General features: G+C 44.9%; 1 protein-coding gene and 1 long non-coding RNA gene across 2 annotated transcripts in view; both read right to left on the reverse strand.

Moving 5' to 3' along the window:
• Window positions 1-15,498, reverse strand: part of LOC115147339 (protein-tyrosine kinase 2-beta) — a 58,670-nt gene that overhangs the window by 6,613 nt on the left and 36,559 nt on the right. The window contains exons 17-20 of the mRNA XM_029689537.1: window positions 13,801-13,901; window positions 12,816-12,931; window positions 9,702-9,802; window positions 9,323-9,412 (exon numbers count right to left, since the gene is read on the reverse strand). Coding sequence (XP_029545397.1) covers window positions 9,323-9,412; window positions 9,702-9,802; window positions 12,816-12,931; window positions 13,801-13,901 — 408 coding nt within the window. The remainder of the gene's footprint in view (window positions 1-9,322; window positions 9,413-9,701; window positions 9,803-12,815; window positions 12,932-13,800; window positions 13,902-15,498) is intronic.
• On the reverse strand, window positions 146-6,414 carry LOC115150694 (uncharacterized). The gene is made up of 2 exons (XR_003867149.1): window positions 3,637-6,414; window positions 146-723 (listed from the first exon to the last, which is right to left on the reverse strand). It is a non-coding gene; the product is annotated as an uncharacterized LOC115150694 (long non-coding RNA).

A 15,498-nucleotide genomic window follows, 5' to 3' on the forward strand; every position in this document is an offset into this window, starting at 1 on the left:
GGAGAGAGAGAGAGAGAGAGAGAGAGAGAGAGAGAGAGAGAGAGAGACAGAGAGAGAGAGAGAGAGAGAGAGAGCGAGAGAGAGAGAGAGAGAGAGAGAGAGAGAGAGAGTAGCTGGTAAAATTATGAGCTCCTAATATCTAGTATTTTATATCATATTTCAGGTGATTTAGAGGAAGAGTACATTGGAGAAAAATAAGTGAGTGAAAGATAAAGGAAGTAGGACTAAGAATATAACGTCAGAAGAGAATACGTCAGAAAACAACTTATCCTGGCAACTCAACTGGATAGCTAACAAGCTAACAGTTGTTTACCACGTTGCTAGGGAGTTGCTAAGACAGTTTCTAGCTACCTGCTGTTAGCTAAAAAAAAAACTAGCTAACAAATAACTAAAAGGACAATCAAAAATTACAAAAGGGACAGGTAGACAAGTATCTAAACTTACACAAGCAAGATAAAACATTTCAGACAGGAAAACAAGAAAGGTAAGCTTTGTTTACATTTAAAAACACCTAGCTGTGAACATCCCTCCTTATACCTGAGTCCCATCACTAGTAATAGAAACAGCCCTGACCAGGAAGTGAACATCCCTCCTTATACCTGAGTCCCATCACTAGTAATAGAAACAGCCCTGACCAGGAAGTGAACATCCCTCCTTATACCTGAGTCCCATCACTAGTAATAGAAACAGCCCTGACCAGGAAGTGAACATCCCTCCTTATACCTGAGTCCCATCACTAGTAATAGAAACAGCCCTGACCAGGAAGTGAACATTTACATTTAAGTCATTTAGCAGACGCTCTTATCCAGAGCGACTTACAAATTGGTGCATTCACCTTAAGATATCCAGTGGAACAACCACTTTACAATAGTGCATCTAAATCTTTTGGGGGGGGGGGGTTAGAAGGATTACTTTGTCCTATCCCAGGTATTCCTTAAAGAGGTGGGGTTTCAGGTGTCTCCGGAAGGTGGTGATTGACTCCGCTGTCCTGGCGTCGTGAGGGAGCTTGTTCCACCATTGAGGTGCCAGAGCAGCGAACAGTTTTGACTGGGCTGAGCGGGAACTGTGCTTCCTCAGAGGTAGGGAGGCGAGCAGGCCAGAGGTGGATGAACGCAGTGCCCTTGTTTGGGTGTAGGGCCTGATCAGAGCCTGAAGGTACGGAGGTGCCGTTCCCCTCACAGCTCCGTAGGCAAGCACCATGGACTTGTAGCGGATGCGAGCTTCAACTGGAAGCCAGTGGAGAGAGCGGAGGAGCGGGGTGACATGAGAGAACTTGGGAGGGTTGAACACCAGACGGGCTGCGGCATTCTAGATGAGTTGTAGGGGTTTAATGGCACAGGCAGGGAGCCCAGCCAACAGCGAGTTGCAGTAATCCAGACGGGAGATGACAAGTGCCTGGACTAGGACCTGCGCCGCTTCCTGTGTGAGGCAGGGTCGTACTCTGCGAATGTTGTAGAGCATGAACCAACAGGATCGGGTCACCGCCTTGATGTTAGTGGAGAACGACAGGGTGTTGTCCAGGGTCACGCCAACGTTCTTAGCACTCTGGGAGGAGGACACAAGGGAGTTGTCAACCGTGATGGTGAGATCATGGAACGGGCAGTCCTTCCCCGGGAGGAGGAGCAGCTCCGTCTTGCCGAGGTTCAGCTTGAGGTGGTGAGCCGTCATCCACACTGATATGTCTGCCAGACATGCAGAGATGCGATTCGCCACCTGGTTATCAGAAGGGGGAAAGGAGAAGATTAATTGTGTGTCGTCTGCGTAGCAATGATAGGAGAGACCATGTGAGGATATGACCGAGCCAAGTGACTTGGTGTATAGTGAGAATAGGAGAGGGCCTAGAACAGAGCCCTGGGGGACACCAGTGGTGAGAGCACGTGGTGCGGAGACAGATTCTCGCCACGCCACCTGGTAGGAGCGACCTGTCAGGTAGGACGCAATCCAAGCGTGGGCCGCGCCGGAGATGCCCAGCTCGGAGAGGGTGGAGAGGAGGATCTGATGGTTCACGGTATCAAAGGCAGCAGATAGGTCTAGAAGGATGAGAGCAGAGGAGAGAGAGTTAGCTTTAGCAGTGCGGAGAGCCTCCGTGACACAGAGAAGAGCAGTCTCAGTTGAATGCCCAGTCTTGAAACCTGACTGATTAGGATCAAGAAGGTCATTCTGAGAGAGATAGCAGGAGAGCTGGCCAAGGACGGCACGCTCAAGAGTTTTGGAGAGGAAAGAAAGAAGGGATACTGGTCTGTAGTTGTTGACATCGGAGGGATCGAGTGTAGGTTTTTTCAGAAGGGGTGCAACTCTCGCTCTCTTGAAGACGGAAGGGACGTAGCCAGCGGTCAAGGATGAGTTGATGAGCGAGGTGAGGTAGGGGAGAAGGTCTCCGGAAATGGTCTGGAGAAGAGAGGAGGGGATAGGGTCAAGTGAGCAGGTTGTTGGGCGGCCGGCCGTCACGAGACGCGAGATTTCATCTGGAGAGAGAGGGGAGAAAGAGGTCAAAGCACAGGGTAGGGCAGTGTGAGCAGGACCAGCGGTGTCGTTTGGCTTAGCAAACGAGGATCGGATGTCATCAGCCTTCTTTTCAAAATGGTTGACGAAGTCATCCGCAGAGAGAGAGGAGGGGGGAGGGGGAGGAGGATTCAGGAGGGAGGAGAAGGTAGCAAAGAGCTTCCTAGGGTTAGAGGCAGATGCTTGGAATTTAGAGTGGTAGAAAGTGGCTTTAGCAGCAGAGACAGAAGAGGAAAATGTAGAGAGGAGGGCGTGAAAGGATGCCAGGTCCGCAGGGAGGCGAGTTTTCCTCCATTTCCGCTCGGCTGCCCGGAGCCCTGTTCTGTGAGCTCGCAGTGAGTCGTCGAGCCACGGCGCAGGAGTGGAGGACCGAGCCGGCCTGGAGGATAGGGGACAGAGAAAATCGAAGGATGCAGAAAGGGAGGAGAGGAGGGTTGAGGAGGCAGAATCAGGAGATAGGTTGGAGAAGGTTTGAGCAGAGGGAAGAGATGATAGGATGGAAGAGGAGAGAGTAGCGGGAGAGAGAGAGCGAAGGTTGGGACGGCGCAATACCATCCGAGTAGGGGCAGAGTGAGAAGTGTTGGATGAGAGCGAGAGGGAAAAGGATACAAGGTAGTGGTCGGAGACTTGGAGGGGAGTTGCAATGAGATTAGTGGAAGAACAGCATCTAGTAAAGATGAGGTCAAGCGTATTGCCTGCTTTGTGAGTAGGGGGGGAAGGTGAGAGGGTGAGGTCAGGAGAGGAGTGGAAAGAAGGAGGCAGAGAGGAATGAGTCAAAGGTAGACGTGGGGAGGTTAAAGTCACCCAGAACTGTGAGAGGTGAGCCATCCTCAGGAAAGGAACTTATCAAGGCGTCAAGCTCATTGATGAACTCTCCAAGGGAACCTGGAGGGCGATAAATGATAAGGATGTTAAGCTTGAAAGGGCTGGTAACTGTGACAGCATGGAATTCAAATGAGGAGATAGACAGATGGGTCAGGGGAGAAAGAGAGAATGTCCACTTGGGAGAGATGAGGATTCCAGTGCCACCACCCCGCTGGCTCGATGCTCTAGGGGTATGCGAGAACACGTAGGCAGACGAGGAGAGAGCAGTAGGAGTAGCAGTGTTATCTGTGGTAACATCCCTCCTTATACCTGAGTCTCATCACTAGTAATAGAAATAGCCCTGACCAGGAAGTGAACATCCCTCCTTATACCTTAGTCTCATCACTAGTAATAGAAACAGCCCTGACCAGGAAGTGAACATCCCTCCTTATACCTGAGTCCCATCACTAGTAATAGAAACAGCCCTGACCAGGAAGTGAACATCCCTCCTTATACCTGAGTCCCATCACTAGTAATAGAAACAGCCCTGACCAGGAAGTGAACATCCCTCCTTATACCTGAGTCTCATCACTAGTAATAGAAACAGCCCTGACCAGGAAGTGAACATCCCTCCTTACACCTGAGTCTCATCGTTAGTAATAGAAATAGCCCTGACCAGGAAGTGAACATCCCTCCTTATACCTTAGTCTCATCACTAGTAATAGAAACAGCCCTGACCAGGAAGTGAACATCCCTCCTTATACCTGAGTCCCATCACTAGTAATAGAAACAGCCCTGACCAGGAAGTGAACATCCCTCCTTATACCTGAGTCCCATCACTAGTAATAGAAACAGCCCTGACCAGGAAGTGAACATCCCTCCTTATACCTGAGTCTCATCACTAGTAATAGAAACAGCCCTGACCAGGAAGTGAACATCCCTCCTTATAGCTGAGTCTCATCACCAGTAATAGAAACAGCCCTGACCAGGAAGTGAACATCCCTCCTTATACCTGAGTCTCATCACTAGTAATAGAAACAGCCCTGACCAGGAAGTGAACAGCCCTCCTTATACCTTAGTCCCATCACTAGTAATAGAAACAGCCCTGACCAGGAAGTGAACAGCCCTCCTTATACCTCAGTCCCATCACTAGTAATAGAAACAGCCCTGACCAGGAAGTGAACATCCCTCCTTATACCTGAGTCTCATCACTAGTAATAGAAACAGCCCTGACCAGGAAGTGAACATCCCTCCTTATAGCTGAGTCTCATCACTAGTAATAGAAACAGCCCTGACCAGGAAGTGAACATCCCTCCTTATAGCTGAGTCTCATCACTAGTAATAGAAACAGCCCTGACCAGGAAGTGAACAGCCCTCCTTATACCTGAGTCTCATCACTAGTAATAGAAATAGCCCTGACCAGGAAGTGAACATCCCTCCTTATACCTGAGTCTCATCGTTAGTAATAGAAACAGCCCTGACCAGGTAGAGAATTAAAATGGAAAGGAGTTAGTGCATCTCTATCCAGCCTTAGACCTGTATTTTCTTAATGGCATGATTAGAGGAGATTCTTTGGAAAGGTTCACCTACTGCTCAGCTCTTGGGACTAGTGTTGTTGACTGTGCAATCTCAGACTTGGGCCCCTTTTCCATTAGTGCATTCACTGTCAGACCGCAGACACCATATTCTGATCACTGTCAGATTAATGTTTTTTTAAAAGACTTCTCCACCCAAAGATCACACAAACAGAGCCCTGTACACTGATTAATGAAACACAGAGAGTCCTGTAGACTGACTCATCTAACATACAGATGGGCCCCAGACAGCGCAACACACTTCAACACAGTATTGCACTGCCCAGAAATTACAACCTGTATCAATGATTTCCTTTCAAGTACATTCAGCCCAAACCTCCCTGACATAGAATTTGTCTGTGAACAAATTAAATGAGATCAATCATAAAGCAGATTTATGCTAAATAAAAAAAATGCTTCAAATTGGAAACCTCAAAGTTTGATGCCAAATGTAATCTCATAAGGAAAAATATTTATCTTTATCAATTAGAAGACATCACCAATCACAAGATAGAGAGTTCGGGAAACAATATTGTGACACATTGAAAGAATACAAACAAAACTTAAGATGGAAGAAACGGAAGCATTTTGAGAACACTCTGAAAGAGATTGAAGACTCCATGGATGGAAACCAGTTCCGGAAGTAATGGAATGTTCTAGATGGAAAACAGAAGAATGATCTAGTCATTCAAAATAACAACACTTGGAAAGATCACTTTTGAAAGTCTCTATGGAATAATACCATCAGAAAAGCTTACTTTAAACCACAAAAAATATGCACAAAAAAAAACCTCTGCTCCCTAGAACATAAAACTAAAAACAACCAGAACACAACTGACTACCAAATTATACAGGTTGAACTTTGGAAGAAAACACAAAGCCTTAAACCTGGAAAGGCATGTGGCCCTGACCGCATCAGGAATGAAATGCTTAAACACAGTACTCCTGAGCTGCAGGATGCCTTTTTAAAACTATTCAACCTGGGTTTGGAGAGTGGCTGCTTCCCTGATATCTGGAACCAGGGCCTCATAATCCTCACACACAAAAAAGGTGACAAATTAGACCCTAATAACTATAGGGGAATATGTGTCACCATTAACATTGGGAAACTGTTCTGCTCTATTCTCAATGACCGCATACAGACCTTCCTCACACAACATAACGCTCTCAGCAACAAAAACAAATAGTCTTTCTACCCGAACAACAGAACACATCCACACATTACACACACTAATAAACCAGCATGTTCATCAGAACAGCAGAGGAAAGGTATTTGCATGTTTTGTTGATTGTAAGAATGCTTTTGAACCGATATGACATGATGGACTATATTACAAAGTGGCGTCAGTGATCCTGCCGACCAAGGACGGGTCTGAGGAGCTATTTGGCGTTGCAGCTGGACATCAAGCTAGCGAGGTGTTCTTGAACGCAGCCCGCGACGCGGTTAGTCATTGTGACTGGGACCGCGGATTGTCCCGGGTTTGTGGCTGTCTAGATCCCTGCTGTTTGTTGTTTTCAATCTTCCCTGTGACCTCCCCTGTCTGGAACTGCGAGGACTAACAGCCTAAAATACGTTGCTAGCTACCATGACGAAGACCAAAGCCGACGGGAGTACCGTTGAGGACAGTGGTGTCTCTCTATCACATGTGAAGGATCTTTTAAACAAACAAATAGAGACCTATAAGTAGTTGTTACAACAACAAGAAAATAGTTTCAAGTGTTTTGTCCAAATACTTGTGGATTCTACTAATAAAAGAAGGGACGACCTGACCAGAGAGGTCCAGGACCTGAAGAACAGTTTGCAGTTCTCCCAGGGTCAGCTCGACGAGTTGAAACAGGAGAACGGCAAGATGACAGCAATCTGTAAGTCAATGAGAAAGGACATCAGTTCTATTTGTGAATCCAGTTTTATTATTTTTTATATATATATTTTTTTTACTTTTACCCCTTTTACTCCCCAATTTAATGGTATCCAATCGGTAGTTACAGTCTTGTCTCATTGCTGCAACTCCCGTACGGACTCGGGAGAGGCGAAGGTCGAGAGCATGAGTCGTCCAAAACATGACCCTGTAATGCGATGCTACTGGCAGCAGAGAAGTCAAGCGCAGGAGAGCGGAAACTCATTTACAACGGTTGTGTTTAATAACCATAAACCACCGTCAACAGAATAATAATAATAAATGGGTCAAACAAAAACCCGGTAAATACCAGCATATCGTGCACAAGCACTTACAACAAACAATTATGGACAAGGACATGGGGGGGGAGAAACAGAGGGTTAAATACACAACATGGAATTGATGGAATTGGAACCAGGTGTGATGGAAGACAAGACAAAACCAATGGAAAATGAAAAGTGGATCGGCGATGGCTAGAAGGTCGGTGACTTCGACCGCCGAACAAACAAGGAGAGGAACCAACTTCGGCGGAAGTCGTGACAGACCCGCACTGCTTCTAGACACAATGCCCGCTTAACCCGGAAGCCAGCCACACCAATGTATCAGAGGAAATACCGTACACCTGGCGATGGGACAAGGACATCCCTGCCAGCCAAATCCTCCGCTAACCCAGACGACGCTGGGCCAATTGTGCGCCACCCCATGGGTCTCCCAGTCGCTGCCAGCTGCGACAGAGCCTGGACTCGAACCAGGATCTCTATTGGCACAGCTAGCAACAGCGATGCAGATCACTGAGCCACTCGGGAGGCCAGAACAGAGTTTTTTGCACAAGGGGTGAGACAAGGGTGCAGTTTAAGTCCAACCCTGTTCAACGTCTTCGTCAACGAACTAGCAGTGTTGTTGGACCAATCTGCAGCCCCTGGACTCACCCTGAAAGATGAGGTCAGATTCCTGCTCTACCCAGATGACCTTGTCCTACTGTCACCAACAGATCAAGGTCTACCCAGATGACCTTGTCCTACTGTCACCAACAGATCAAGGTCTACCCAGATGACCTTTCCTACTGTCACCAACAGAGCAAGGTCTACCCAGATGACCTTGTCCTACGTTCACCAACAGATCAAGGTCTACCCAGATGATCTTGTCCTACTGTCACCAACAGAGCAACGTCTACAGGAACAACTTAACATTCTTTAGGAATACAGAATCAACTGGACAATCAACATCAACTTTCAGAAAACCAAAGTCGTGATTTTCCAGAAAAAAGCTAGAAATCAGAGTAGCAGACACTCCTTCAAATGAGGAAATAACATGGTTGAACATGTCCAATGGTACAACTACCTGGGACTAATAATAAATGTCTCTGGTGGATTTGGTCTGGCAGAGAATGCACTAAAATAAAAAGCCTGCAAAGCATTTTACTCCATGAAAAGACAATTCTAAAAACAAAAATGAATATTCCCATCCAAATCTGGTGAAAAATATTAAAAAGTGTAATTTTACCAATTGTACTATATGGAAGTGAGGTTTAGGGACCAACTTGCAATTACGATTATAAGCATTGGGAGAAAAACCCAATAAAAATCGACATACAGATTTCCGCAATAAATTATCCTAAATATCCAAAAGAAAGTACCAAATAATTCATGCAGAGCGGAACTCGGACGATTCCCTTTAATTGTAAATATAAAGAAAAAGACACAAAAATTTTGACACCATTTGAAATTAAGCCCCAAAACATCCTTACAACTCAAAGCACTAGAAACCCAAGAACTGAACCCTGAAAAGAGTCCCCAATGTCAGCTGTTTACAACACTAAAGAACTCTGATTTCCCTGTGTGTTTGGATAATAATCAAATTGTTACAGAAATGAAAACCTTCTATTTGACAAACTGGGAAAATGAAACAAACACAGAATAATAAACTAAATTGCTATTTGGCTTCAAAATATAATATACATTGGCAGAATGTCTCTACTCTGTTAGAGATACAAAACAGATAGATCCTGACCCTAGGATCAGCGATCACTAGTGAAAGAAAGAGAGAGAGAGATCTAGAGAGTAAGAGAGAGAGAGATCTAGAGAGTAAGAGAGAGAGAAAGAAAGAGATGGAGAGAGTAAAAGAGAGAGAGAGAAAGAGAGATGGAGGGGGAAGAGAGCGAGAGAGAGAGAGGGGGGGAGAGAGAGTAAGAGAGATGGAGGAGAGAGAGTAAGAGAGATGGAGAGAGTAAAAGAGAGAGAGATTAAGAGAGAAAGAGAGATGGAGGGGGAAGAGAGCAAGAGAGAGGGGGAGAGAGAGAGTAAGAGAGATGGAGAGAGAGAGAGAGAGAGATTGAGAAAGAGAGATGGAGGGGGAAGAGAGTAAGAGAGATGGAGAGAGAGAGTAAGAGATGGAAAGAGTAAAAGAAAGAGAAAGTAAGAGAGATGCAGGGGGAAGAGAGAGAGGGAGAGGGAGAGAGAGAGAGAGATACTGTTATACACACATGCACACACACAGAAATACTGCAAAAGCAAAGGATCCCCCAAAACATGTCAACAGACTTACCAAACATCCAGACATCACTAGCTGTTGTGAAGCGTCTGAAGTTAATGGATTCTGGAGCCATCCATTTTATAGGTAATCGGCTCACTGAGGCTGTGGAAGTGACGCAGAAAGACAGTGGAAATGTTTTGTATATACATGTATTTAGCCAGTGTGGGGCCAGTATTTAAGAGAACACAGACAGACCGCCAACCACTCCATGGGAGAATCTCAATTATATTCCCTTGATTCCTTGCATCCTCTCGCCTCCTTCTCAAAACCCATTGGATGAGAAGGTCAGAAGTCCCTCCCATCTGACTTTCTCATCCAATGGGTTTTAAAAATGAGGTGTGGTGCGAGGACGTGAGGAATCAAGGAAATGACATTGAGATTCTCCCCATACCCTTGTAATACTCTTCTTCCTCGATGTATCTGGACAGACCAAAGTCTCCCAGCCTAACACAGTCTGCTGTGGCCACCAGCACGTTCCTCACCGCTATGTCCCTGTTGGGACACAAGAAACAGGTTAGTTGAAACAGGGAGGTTACTACCTGAAGTTGTCCAATAAGAACACAGGTTTTTGTCATCTGTTGTAAGATGTTTTGCTACGGTGTGCTCTAACGGACACGACCCAGTTCTCTGGGTTAGAGGAATATGGGTGTCAACGTGGCTGTCCTACCTGTGCTTTGTCTCTGTGGGGACACAACATGTTGTGGGGTTACCGTGTTGTTGTCATGCTGTGTTGCTACCATGTTGTGTTGTCATGCTGTGTTGCTACCATGTGTTGTTGTCATGTTGTGTTGCTACCATGATGTGTTGTTGTTGTGTTGTTGTCATGTTGTGTTGCTACCATATTGTGTTGTTGTCATGTTGTGTTGCTACCATGATGTGTTGTTGTCATGTTGTGTTGCTACCATGATGCATTGTTGTCATGTTGTGTTGCTACCATGATGTGTTGTTGTCATGTTGTGTTGCTACCATGATGTGTTGTTGTCATGTTGTGTTGTTGTCATGTTGTGTTGTGTTTCTACCATGTTGTGTTGTTGTCATGTTGTGTTGTTGTCATGTTGTGTTGTTGTCATGTTGTGTTGTCGTCATGTTGTGATGCTACCATGTTGTGTTGTCGTCATGTTGTGTTTCTACCATGTTGTGTTGTTGTCATGTTGTGTTGCTACCATGTTGTGTTGCTACCATGTTGTGTTGTTGTCATGTTATGTTTCTACCATGATGTGTTGTTGTCATGTTGTGTTTCTACCATGTTGTGTTGTTGTCATGTTGTGTTTCTACCATGATGTGTTGTTGTCATGTTGTGTTGCTACCATGTTGTGTTGCTACCATGCTGTGTTTCTACCATGTTGTGTTGTTGTCATGCTGTGTTGCTACCATGTTGTGTTGTTGTCATGTTGTGTTGAACCATGCTGTGTTGTCATGTGTTGCTGCCATGCTGTGTTGTTGTCTTAGGTCTCTCTGTATGTTGTGCTGTGGTATCTCTCTTGTCCTGATGTGAGTTTTGTCCTACACCTTTAATCCGAGTCCCAGCCCCCGCAGGAGGCTTTTTGCCTCTTGATAGGCCGTCATTGTAAATAAGAATTCCGTTGTTAATTGACTTGCCTAATTAAATAAAGGTGAAATAAATATAAACAACAACATGGGTTATGTGGTGGTAATACTACTTTACATCATGGACATCGACACTGAGTGGACAAAACATTAAGAACACCTGCTCTTTCCATCACATAGACTGACCAGGTGAATCCAGGTGAAAGCTATGATCCCTTATTGATGTCACTTATTTAAATCCACTTCAATCAGTGTAGATGAAAGGGGAGGAGACAGGTTAAATGATTTTTAAGCCTCGAGACAATTGAGACATGGATTGTGTAAGTGTGCCATTCAGAGGGTGAATGGGTAAGATATAGATATATACAGTACATGCCTTTGAACGGGGTATTGTAGTTGGTGCCAGGTGCAAGAACTGCAACGCTTCTGGGTTTTTCACGCTCAACAGTTTCCTGTGTGTATCAACAATGGTCCACCACCCAAAGGACATCCAGCCAACTTGACACAACTGTGGGAAGCGTTGGAGTCAACATGGGGCCAGCATCCCTGTGGAACGCTTTCTACACCTTGTACGGGGTGTACAAAGTGTACACCAACTCAATATTAGGAAGGTGTTCTTAATGTTTTGTACACTCAGTGTATGTATTACATATCTAAGAGTGTGATGAAGTGTTTTCTGAAGAGGAATATGGTGGCCAACATGGAATATGGGTGTCAAGATGGCCGCCCTACCTGTGCGGGAAAAACTATACGCACACGCCTGGTGCCCAAATTGATGACGTATGAGAGTCAAGCACAGAGTCAAGCAGAGATGAATGGATTCGGTTCAGTCAGTCGTCAGTGATGAGCCCTTCCCAGCTAGCTAGTTTATGCTGGCTAGCTGGCAACAACAGCATCATTGCGCTAGTTAATACTCACTAAAAAGAAAGGGATGTTTTTTTTTTTGATGGGTGAGGGAGAAATAACTTGTAGTATTGGTCACCTTCTGGATGCCACCGTGACACGCCAATTAGTTAACGTAACGATAAGCCGGTTGGAATGACCAGTACAACGGTGTTGTAGCAAGGTACTTCCCACTGGGCTAACGTAGCCAATTTGATACATCCCACTTGATTATATTCTGAGTAGGATAGCAGCCTACACAATAAATAACTTTGTAATATTGGTAGTAATCATCTGGATGTCACTGATGTCTACTGATCAATGGAGAGACTTTGTGCTGTAAGCCAGTAACAGCACAACATGGCACACAATGTGTCCTTTGTTCCTGCTTGCCGACTAATGCTGAGCACTGCTGTCCTGCAGTAAAGAGAGGGAAGTAGTTGGAAGGTGAAGCTAGTATCAGGCCAGTAAGAAGAGGGGAGTAGTTAGAAGGTGAAGCTAGTATCAGGCCAGTAAGGAGAGGGAAGTAGTTGGAAGGTGAAGCTAGTTTCAGGCCAGTAAGGAGAGGGGAGTAGTTGGAAGGTGAAGCTAGTATCAGGCCAGTAAGAAGAGGGAAGTAGTTAGAAGGTGATGCTAGTATCAGGCCAGTAAGAAGAGGGAAGTAGTTGGAAGGTGAAGCTAGTATCAGGCCAGTAAGAAGAGGGGAGTAGTTAGAAGGTGAAGCTAGTCTCAGGCCAGTAAGGAGAGGGAAGTAGCAAGATAGTGTAGCTAATATCAGGCCAGGTTGACAGCTGAAGCACATTTATTGTAGTGATTTTCACAGAAAATGTAAAACTACGGCATTAACATCTACATAAAAATAAATAAACAATTACTCTGATTAAAAAAACGGAATGATTCTCCCAACTTCGACAGACAAGTTTCAAATTCTCGTTGAAGTTTCTAGCCACAAGCATGAACTAGCTAGCTGTGATGACTGACTGAACTGAATCAGTTTATCCCCACTCCACTCTCGCTGCGTGACATACGTCATCAATTTTGGGACCCCAGGCGCTTCTGTATAGCCTCCCCATACCTGTGCACCATGTTGATTCCTTCCAGGTAGACCAGAGCTTTACAGATTTGCAGGCTGAAGAGGACCAGCGTTATGTTGGTCAGCTTGTGCTTGTTCTCTTCTAGGTAGTTGCCCAGCTGGAAGACAGATGGAACAAAATGATAGGGCAGCTAGCAGCTAGCAGCTAGCAGCTAGCAGGCAGGAGAAGCTGGTAGAGAAGCGCCTGGAGAGTCACTGGTTTGAATCCCAGGTCTGACAGGAGAAATTGTCCTATAAGTCGAGTGTATCCGAGTTCCCAAGTTCATTTTGACTACTGTTGTCTCACTTAGCCATACTGGTAGAGCTAGATGACAATTCACACATCATGGCTAACAACATAGCGTTATGGCTAACAACATAGCATCATGGCTAACAGCATAGCATAATGGCTAATAACATAGGATGCATTCGTTAATTCACTCTGGAGTGCCAGAGAGCGTAAATTCAGAGTGTTGACAGATTGTCCGTTTGTAAATTCAGAGTGTTGACAGATTGTCCGTTTGTAAATTCAGTGTTGACAGATTGTCCGTTTGTAAATTCAGTGTTGACAGATTGTCCGTTTGTAAATTCAGAATGTTGACAGATTGTCCGTTTGTAAATTCAGAGTGTTGACAGATTGTCCGTTTGTAAATTCAGTGTTGACAGATTGTCCGTTTGTAAATTCAGAGTGTTGACAGATTGTCCGTTTGTATATTCAGTGTTGACAGATTGTCCGTTTTGTAAATTCAGAGCTTTTCGCTCTCGGATCGTTCAGAGGGCACACTGGACGCTCTGGCCCGAGGAGTAGGGTTGATCTGAGCATTCTGACCTCACAATGGCAGTCAAGCACCCAAGCTAACTGGCTAAATTCATCAGTTATTCTGCACTCTGGCACACTCAGACGAGAGCGCTCTGAAATCGGAGTAGATAGCCAGAGCGAATTTACATAGTGTCATGGCTAACAACATAGTATGGCTGCGGTTCTCACCTCTCCATACTGGTATAGCTCCATAACAATCCACACTGGGTCTTCCTCTATGACACCGATCAGACTGACGATGTGGGGGTGTTTCAGGTTCTTCATGATCACTGGAGAATGGACAGGTTTAACCATTCAACTTTTCCTTACATTTTCATACACAGGGGCGCAACTTTCACTGGGTACGAGGGGGACATGTACCCCCCCACTCCACATTTTGAAATTGCATTTTTGTCCCCACCAGTTTTATCATTGGAATGTGATACAAAACAAGGCAAGGGTGTGCTTTGGGACCATGCGGACACCTTCAAGCGGTCGGGTAGGCTGTTCGGAGTGTTTATCCGACTGGATACAAAAATTATAATAATACTTACTAATAGTATGTATACCACAGCATCGTTGTTTCTGATTGGTCTGAAGGGCATTCTAGAATGTACATTAAAACCAGATTTCGGGACAGTTGGGAAAAGATTTCGGGACAGTTGGGAAAAGATTTCGGGACAGCTGGGAAAAGATATCGGGACACCTTGCAATCATGAAGCAATATGCACCTACAGTATGCAGTCTGTACTTCCTACAAAGTTACAGAAAGATAAACCAACAACCACTCATACTGAAATAGGATACATTGTAAACACAGGTCCAATGAGGAAAAGCTTAGCTAGTATTGATTTGTTTTTGCAGAGCATCTGATGACCTAACGTGGTGAGTGATGAACATGAATTTCTCCTGTCCCCTCTGCTGCTAAAGATGTCAAATCCTCCCACATGTTTCTAGTTTCACCAGCTATTTTCAGCAACTAGCATTTTTTGTTATTTGTTTGTCATATTGACAGGTTGGCTAGAAACAAACTATTTAGCTCACTTCTAGCCTAGTGTTTGATATGCTATGCAATCTCCTCGTAATGAACAGTGTCGAGTGTCCTGACGAGAAGGAAAACTTTCCTAGCTATGCCAGGCAAAATCGGGCATCATCAGCTCATAGTTATGGATGTATCCAAATGAATGACAATAGAAAAGATCTTCAACAAATGCAAATGCAGCTACTTTGCTGCTGTTATTCTGGCTGCAGATGTCGTGACTCTGTTAGCTAGTTGGCCACCTAACAAGCAAAAGACAACAACATTGCCAGAAAGCATGGCTATGGAACATACAGGACGAACAACTGGGACCATAAATATATCTCTAGCAACCAATTATTTATACCGGTAAACGTGTGCTTTAGTATTGTTTGTGGTATAAGCGGGATAAACATCTCCGTTCTGTACATTACCTTGGGGAAAAAAAACTCTGCAAACTCGGCTTCGTCTCGTCCTGGTGCATTGTCCATTATTTCCAAGGTAATGTACAGAACGGAGATGTTTATCCCTTACGTATTGTCTCTACAGATCAGGTCTCTTGATGCTTATTCAAATGATCATGAAGTGTAAAAAAAAAAAAAGGTAAGTAGCGTTGGGAGCCTTGTCTTGTGTGAGCCAGGATGGAGCCTATCTCCTGTTTGGGTAACAGCTTGATGTAGCCTACAAGTAGACCCCCTGGACAGGACACTAGTCTATTGCAGGGCCACACCCTCTTCTTAAAACAAATTCCCATATTGCCTAAAGAAGTAGGTATACTCAAATTTTTCCTAAACAAATTCCCATATTGCCTAAAACAAATTCCCATATTGCCTAAAACAAATTCCCATATTGCCTGAAGAAGTGGGTAT

Source organism: Salmo trutta, chromosome 1 (assembly GCF_901001165.1).
Source record: "Salmo trutta chromosome 1, fSalTru1.1, whole genome shotgun sequence".
In the NCBI taxonomy this organism is placed as follows: Eukaryota; Metazoa; Chordata; class Actinopteri; order Salmoniformes; family Salmonidae; genus Salmo; species Salmo trutta.